This window comes from Macrosteles quadrilineatus, unplaced genomic scaffold (assembly GCF_028750875.1).
Source record: "Macrosteles quadrilineatus isolate MER2022 unplaced genomic scaffold, UCM_ALF_1.0 Scaffold_1__1_contigs__length_201487025, whole genome shotgun sequence".
Classification (NCBI taxonomy): Eukaryota; Metazoa; Arthropoda; class Insecta; order Hemiptera; family Cicadellidae; genus Macrosteles; species Macrosteles quadrilineatus.
In genome coordinates, this window is record NW_026542594.1 from 191,769,251 (window position 1) to 191,777,821 (window position 8,571).

At 35.4% G+C, this 8,571-nt stretch overlaps 1 protein-coding gene across 2 annotated transcripts in view; it reads left to right on the top strand.

Annotated features, from left to right (window-relative positions):
• The window catches only part of LOC128992761 (BMP-binding endothelial regulator protein-like), a 132,799-nt gene extending 125,553 nt beyond the window's left edge, over positions 1-7,246 (top strand). For both annotated transcript variants that reach the window (XM_054416503.1, XM_054416509.1), the window contains exons 8-15: positions 16-172; positions 320-510; positions 972-1,121; positions 1,668-1,793; positions 1,895-2,016; positions 3,185-3,268; positions 3,971-4,202; positions 4,821-7,246. In XM_054416503.1, coding sequence (XP_054272478.1) covers positions 16-172; positions 320-510; positions 972-1,121; positions 1,668-1,793; positions 1,895-2,016; positions 3,185-3,268; positions 3,971-4,112 — 972 coding nt within the window. In that variant the 3' untranslated portion in view covers positions 4,113-4,202; positions 4,821-7,246. The remainder of the gene's footprint in view (positions 1-15; positions 173-319; positions 511-971; positions 1,122-1,667; positions 1,794-1,894; positions 2,017-3,184; positions 3,269-3,970; positions 4,203-4,820) is intronic.
• Positions 7,247-8,571: the final 1,325 nt, after the last annotated feature.

Here is an 8,571-nt window from a genome sequence, read left to right on the forward strand (position 1 = left end):
TTCCCGTGTTTGCAGGATGGAGAGACCTGGAAGCTGGATCAGTGCAAGTCTTGTGCCTGTTCCGGGGGACTGATCCGTTGCGCTATGCCGGAATGTCCTCAAGTAGGCACGTGTCCTCCGAGGTTCAAATTACAGCGAGAGCCTGGCCAGTGCTGCCCCAAGTGTGTGGAGGGTGAGTTAAAAGAATGTTAACTTAGTCCTCTATATTTCACATAAAAGCCTATTTTCTAGTTAAGAATTATTTAAAGAATAAAGTTCAGCTAGCTGAAAAGGTATTCAAATGAAATCAGTGTTATGTGACACCCTCTTTTATTCACAGAGGACGGAGTTTGCACAGTATTTGGCGACCCACACTACAAGACGTTTGACGGAAAGTTCTTCAGCTTCCAAGGATCTTGCAAGTATCAACTCGTCGCAGACTGCAGTAAGGAGAAGAGTTTCAACATCCGAGTGACAAACGATGCGAGAAACACTAAAACATCGTCGTGGACCAAAACTGTATCTCTTAAGGTGACCTAACATTATGATTGGAACTTTTTGTTTTGTAAAATCTTTCCTTACCTATTCCATTTATTGTTTAGGTAGCCAAGTGGTTAGAGCTTGCCTTCGAATCTAAACATTGCTGCTTTGATTATAAGAGAAATCAACTCTTGACCCAGATGCCATTTGTCTTAGTGATAGCAATTAATGACACTATAAAACATTTTTGTCAACTGTGAGATGGTTTAATTGAGGGTATCATTTTTTCTAGAACACAGTACTTTTACTCTGCTTTGTGAACTAATGTTAATCCTAATTGATTACATTTTTGGGATCTATTTTGGTATCATCATTAGATACGAAAACAAGTGCACAACTGTGTCATACATTAACACAAAGGCAAAACACATTTGCCGCCCATTATTTTTCCATGTAGAACAATTTATTGTATTTAATCATTATTTATTATATGTTAAATGATTTATTGACAGGTCGGAGGCATTAAAGTGAACCTCGGAGAGAGACAGAGGGTGAAGATAAATGGGGTGAAAGTGACGATCCCGTACAGAATGTCCGGAGGCCAAGTGACCGTGAGAAGAGAAGATGAAACGTTACACGTTCACACACATCTGGGGGTGAAGGTGAGGCACTTAATTACATACTCACTTAATTCTTGCTCTTCACTGCCTCTGTCCTTAGACTGGGGGTTCGTCAGGGTAGTTTTGGGCCAACCCCACTTCAGGTTCGGTTATAATTGTTATGCCCGAAACTTCTTATTTTTGTAATCTAGCCGAACACCTACCAACTACAATTTGATACATTTCTGTCACAAGTTAACTAGAATTTTTTTAACCACTCATAGAGAAGTAAACTACAGAAGATAAACGTTTATGGGCTTAGCTCTGGTATGCTGTGCCAGGAGTAAACATGTGACGAGCAAAGAAGAGCCTGAACGGCTAGCACTGTGTGGAAATCCCTATCCCACTGGGGACAGGGTCTTCCCCAACCATAAGTGTTGTAGCAGATGAGGGCTCTGGGGTTGTGTTGGACTTTAACACTTGTGTAAGACTAACACAAGCAGACACAACAACACATTTTTCATTATTTCGAGAATTAATAGGCAATATCTTTCTCTATAGCTCTTTTGGATAAACCAAAGCTAACCGTCTCATTTGTATTTTCCGCAGGTGGTGTGGGACGGAATGAGTTTCTTGGAAGTCTCCGTCCCGGCTAAGTACAAAGGCAAGCTGTGTGGTCTCTGCGGAAACTTCAACTCAATGTCTCGAGACGACCTGATGACAAGGCGAGGCAGAGTAAGTGTTTGGAAAAATCTTTTGTTTTTATTGTAAAATATATTATATTTTAGGTTATGTTCTATTTGTATTTAATTTATAACAATTTCTGTCCTTTGCAGGTTGTACTTGACCCAGACAAGTTCGGTGCGTCTTGGAGAGTTGGCGGCAAACGAGCCTGCATGCGCAATAATGAGCCACCCACAAGAGCTATCCAGTGTAGCCAACATCTTCCACAGCGAAGGTACCAACACAGCAAAACAAAAACTTAGATTGTGTCAATTAGGATGGAGTGTAGGGAAAGTTATGGGATAGCGACAGAAAACTCCCCCCCCCCTTCACTCTTCTCTTTCTGAATATGTATATTAAAATTAAATGAGATCTAGTAATTTTTTTGATGAATCTACATATTAACAAAATGGTGGTAGGTTCTAATGTCGGGTCACCAATCTAAATTATTCAATCTATATATTTCCAAACTTTAATCAACAATTCTTCTATTTCAGTTTAACTACTACAATGAAAATACCGACACACTTAATTTTTAGTCTGGAATTGTTTTCCACATTTTGCTTCAGGCTAAGGGGGTCACGACATTATCGCTTAGATAAAATCCGTTGGTGTTTGGTGGAATTTAAACCCAGAACCTCGGGGACCGAAATCCTGCGCTCTACCAGTACCACTAGACCAGCTTGCTACCCAACTAAACGCTTAATAAACTCTTTTAAATATTTCCACCATCATTTTTGTAAAATGTGTAGTACCTATCAAGCTTTGGATAACATAGTTAATTGGCTTCAGTGCAGTGGCGGATCTAGAACAGTCACAAGGGAGGGGGCTAACCAGGGGGTCTGGGGGTTCGGGGGTATCCCCCCCCCCCCCCCGAAAAATTTGTGTAGACTAAGTCTCTAAAATGGCAGTTTCTTTGTCCTAAGTGACAAATTATTTTACACAATGTGTATGCACTACTGTATTACATGCAGAAAAAATATATGTATACGTATGCCCGAGGGGGAGGGCAGTCGCCTCTCCTCTGGATCCACCACTGCTTCAGTGCAGCCAACACAGAAAAAAAAAATCCTTTTCCAAGTATATGCCTTTTAAAACTTTGTTGAACAATTAATTCTTAAATTTCAGTACAGTAATAAATAATACTAACACTTAATGAACTCTTCAAAATGTCATAAAGTGCAGCCATTACCTTTTCATCAAAGGTAGCAACACAAATACTCACATACAGTAGTCCTATAATGCAGTCATCTTTTAAATATTTAAACATAATTTTTTGATTGTTTATATGTAATATGCGTATTGTATGTTGTTTATTAAGTGTCCAAAATTGTAAATTTACATGCTTGAAGAGAGTATGTTTAGCTGCTTGTTATGTCTTTCTAATGAAATTCTTTTTTCAGGTATCGGGATCGGCTTTGTAAGCCTTTGAGGACAGAGGTATTTGCTCCGTGCCACAAGAGGCTGAATTACGCAATGTATTTCAAGTGAGTATAAATCACACTAAGTGTGCAGTTTGAAATTATCAAATTTATGTCACATTTAGTTGTAATATTTTGTGAATTTCGGTTTAAAGAGTTCGTTAGCAGAAAACCTATACCCGACAGGAATATTCACCTTATGGAAAGCCGTGACTATTTTCCACCGACAAATGTCACGACTCATTTTGTTTCAAGTGTTCAAATTTTGTATAGTACATGTTTTCGCCAATGTCGATGTTTTAACTGTCTGCTCGGGAAGTTTTTCTTCTCATGTTCTCTATGGTAAATATATTCATCCCTTTAGCCGCGTTAACATGAGTCCAGTAGAGCAGGCAGGTTACTTGCCTCTAATGTATTTCAAGTTACATGGGGCAAATATCCTGCCCGCCTACTGGCTTCGTGTAAACATAAACGCGGCTTTTGAGATAAAACACTTCACTGCTGTGTACCGTATCCAATTTACAAATAACAAAAAATACTCCCGTTGCGATATATCTGATTTTGATCAGCCAAAGTCAGTATAAACAAGTCGTCCAATCAGTTTCAGTAATTCACATCAGTGTACTCCGTTGGCAACTCAATTCAACTACTATTTTGATTCAAAGGCAAGCGACAACTCCGAGGTATAGAATGTCTAGTTTAATAGTCAAAGCTTCAAAAGACAGTCGCTTTTATTTCTGAATAAATAATAATATTTTTAATTCGCAGGTCCTGTTTGCTAGACATGTGTGAATGTCCTGGCCGCAAGTGCTATTGTGAGTCGTTCACAGCGTACGCTCACGAGTGCGCGAGGCTGGGTGTCAACCTACCGTCGTGGCGTGAGGACACTGGCTGCCACGCGCTCTACTGAGTGCTGCTCCTCTCGCGCTCGAGCGCAATACCCACTCACTAGTCAACTCCACTCCCCCTACCCCCACCCCTCACCTAGCGCCAGTTAATTGTGAGTATAAATAAATTAATATAGAGCTAGGTTGATTTTTTTGGTTTCTTCATTAATTGCATTTTTATGTAAGATTATTTAGTGGTTAGAGCTAGGTTTACCTAACCACGGAAGCAGAGTGCAGATAAGCGATTTTCCGCTCGTCTGCTCTGCTTCTAGGAAAACGGTATCATTAAAATTACCAAGAACAAGAGGAAAGCAGACTCGGCTCGTAGTAATACCCAGCTTTAATGAAAGTAGTAAAAACCCCTTAAAATTATTGGAATATATTGTGTATCGAACTTATCCTCCAGCACCAAGTCCGATAATTTATAGTAATCGGTGCTTGTTCAGATGATAGACAAATATAAATTACTAGAAATCGCTAGCATAAGATACAAGTTTTGTTTAGGTCAATGAACAAAAGTAATTTAGTTGATCATAAGTTTTGTGACGTTTGTATCAGAACGTGTCTTTAGATGTTTGTACATCTACCTTATTTTACGTGGGAAGGAACCTAGAAAAATGTCCAGTTGTCAAGCTTGGAGCCAGTCGCTTGCCAGATTTTTTTTGTGAGTAGGACGCTAGCCTAGCTTTGGATCGAATAATTTCTTATCCATATCATTGTTGTTGTTGCAGATACCAGTGAGATCGGCGCATTGTTGTTGTTGTTAGTCGTTGTCGTGTCAGTATTCCCGCTTTGCCGGATGTGGAGCACAATTTCGACCAACCGTTGACATTCTGCTTCGACATCCTTGTAGTTAGTGACTGGATCACGTGTTGTATATATTTATACAGTTGCAAACTAAGTGTATTTTATTTATGTTAAATAAAAATACAGCGAGAAGCCGAAAAACATTTGATTCATTCGAGAGAAGCTGAGCAATATATGAATTTAACTTGTCAACAATGTATATAACTTTGAAAAAAAATTGTAAAAAGTGATGTGACAAAAATAAATAACAAATCATTAAAATTTAAAATTGGAAAGAAATACTTTTACCTTTTTAAAACACTGTTAAGGAATCTATCAACCAATGATGTTACTTAATAAAAAGTAAAATTATAAACTCTTGAACCATTTTACTGAGTTCGAATTAGTATTGTTTCGCCCTAAAAAATCTTTACACAATATCAAAATTAATTCACGAAGCTTCAAATTTAAACAAAATGTTTTTCGGCTTTACACAAAATGTTTAATATATTAAATTGTTTATTTGATAAGTATTAAAGTAGATATAGCAAGTTATATACCATTAAGCCTAGTTTAATGATTATTTTTATAATTAGAGTAGGATTATAGGACCTAAATGTTTACCTTTTGATTCACTGTTTACAATTATCTACCAAAGACAAATGTAATCGTTCATTCACTCGTAAAAACTCATCGTTCAATAATCATCTATTTTTTTCCTTTGTTTATGTTGAGGTTTATTTGAGTGTCAATGTATGTTTGATTGAACAATTTTACTTTCTTGATTGCTATATTTTTTTAAGGTTGGCAGCCTCTTGGAACAAGAAACTTTGGATTGTACTTGACTAGAGGTCTATGGTCAAAGTCTAGAGGACTAGAACACTGTTAATTATTTATTTTGAAAAATCTCTTAGAGGTTGAAAAATGTTTTAATTGAAATATACGATAACAATAATGTTATAATATATTTTTAATATCGTTGAGTGGAAAATGACAAATGTTATTGCTTGGAATGATGTATAACTACTTTTATACTAAAGTATTAAACGTTGAAAGAATGTATACAAAAGAAAAATGAACAAACAAGGTATCTTCGACAAGAACCTCTTTTTAAAAATCCTTGCGTTTATTTATTTGATAGGAATTTATTGTTTTGGCTGGTCCAAATTTAATGTAAGTTTTTTTATGTTGTGTTTGATGAACAGACCTATGTGAACATAAGAAGCATACTGAAATTAATAGAATTATGAAATTAAATGTAATAACTTAGGTAAAGAAATATTTCTATAGCTCTGTTAACTTTTTAACTGCACTGTTATTCCCCTCTTTGAGGAGTATACTGTTAGGATGTACGTTTTTACACGTCTTACTTTCCTCTTTATTTTTCTGTTTACTATTACAATACTTCCCTTATACTACTGAAAACTGTACTATATAGTGCAACACTTGATCGATAATAAAAAAAATGTTCATCTTTCCATGACCGTCATCAATTTAATAAGCACAAACTGAAAAAAAAAACACCAAAATATTCATTATTAATATATAAAGCTACAAATTCTTTGAATATTTAATATCGGGCTGATGATTTTTAATTTGTAATTTAAAAAAATAATACGCAGGTTTAATAAAATTTATAAAATTACAAAGTATAGAGCTTTACTTCATTGTGCTGTTTATGTGTTAAGTTATTTAGATGTGTTGTATTAAGCGTTAAACCTATTAAGAATCAATTTAAAAATGTTATGTGAACTTTTTGTCTTATGATAAACTCCTTAATGCCTTAAAAGGTGATTAAATAAATTGATGAATTTTCTAAATGTTTAAAGCATACGAGAAAGGTCATGTAATTAGTATACAGTAAAATTTCTTAACTTTAGAATTTGTTTGTCTTTAAGAAACTTCAATTTTGGATAAGCATGGATTTTATCCTTTTGAAATATTTCTTACTATTAAAATCTACTAGGTTTTACTTCCCTTAACCCACAAAAATTTCTTCAATTTTTGAAAGACCTTTTAGATAAAAATTAGAAAGAATTTTAATAATTTTAAAATTGTAATGATTTTCTCCAATCAAAAGGAGACAGTTGTAAAGATCTCATGATATCCATCACCATGTCTGTAAATAGCCATAATTTCAAGCAATGTGTTCCTAATGTATTTTACTATATTAATATATTTTAGGTAGTATTTTTATTTGGTTTGTAACTATTGTACGAACTGGAAATATCTCTATAGTGTAATTATTTTTGTACATAGCCTAGTGAAAATTATTTAAGAAGAGGTGCAATTGTATGTAACTTGTTCGATGTAATTTGATTCATTCCTATAAAATATTAAATAAATTCTTCAACTCTATTCTCAAGAGAAATGTGATCTTATGAGGTATTTGTACTGTGATAATGTTTCCTTCTTCTTTAACTCCTTAACACATTACAACTAGTCCTTTGATGTTAATTTTTGATGATGGTGGGTTTTGGGCTTTGGGTTTGATGATTATTAATGGGGACCTGGGTGTGTATTTTAACCCAAACATGAGTGAAGGATGAGTGTAGAATGGTATGAGATGATCTGTGTAGCTTCGTTACTAAGATAAGCGGTTTCAGCAGCCGGGATCATTTATTTAAAGCCCAATGGTCAGGAACAACTGGGTCCAGACATCGAACCATCAAAAAGCTACTGACTTTTCTCAGGATTGACTCGGCGACCTTTTGATTGTTAGACAAGCACTATAACAACTGAGCTACCCATCCATGTGAATAGTGTTTGAGATATTACTGCGGACATTTTCCATAAAGATTGGTGAAAAAAAACTTTCAAAACACTACATGGAAATTATCGCATTGCCACACCTGTTAACAATACTCAAATTGATTAATTTATGCTTTATTCATTTGTGCACTATTCCTGCACGCTAAATCAGCTGATTTCACTGTTCATGTTTCTATAAGACACTTAATATCTGGTAAGCAAATAACATAACCTACTGTAGGGCCACGAGAGTCTGCAGTTGAAGGAGGAGTCTATTTATCACATGACTTCCAAGGAGCCAATGAAGACCGCACATTGTTGCCACATCTAATAATAGATTAAAACATGTTTAGTATCTTTTAAATAACATACTATCAAACTTTGCTCTGGTTATTTCTGTCATATCTTATTTACTTTAGATTGACCAATTACGTTAGTTGTTTAGTTTGACAAATGTGTTTCAACGGTGGAAATTTATAACAGCTGAGTTGAAAATCTTGTTTGTGTAATTTAAATAATGTTGCCACGGCCCGTGAGGGCAGGCGATGTGGCAACGACACGCTAATCCGATCTTGGTATTGGCTGCCTACAACTTCAGACTTGTGGCCAGTACAACGAATGACATTTTATATACAGCTAAAAAGTTAATCTCTGTTTTATGATAAGTCAATTATGGTCCTAGGAAAAATCTGTGCGGCCATCTACAGTTCTTGGGCATCAATGACATAATTTGCGCTCTTAATACACAAATAGCTATTTCAAAACATTTCAGGGTCTGGAATGATCCCGTCCTCAAGTGGGAAAGTATAATGAACAACAATGGTAATTTGGTGCAGTTGGTTTCTGCTATAGAAAGATACCTTACTTTTAAAATACAGTACCTTATAAAACGTAGTGAACAAAATGTTAGATGGATTAGAAAGGGTAATAAAATAACTCAAGTAA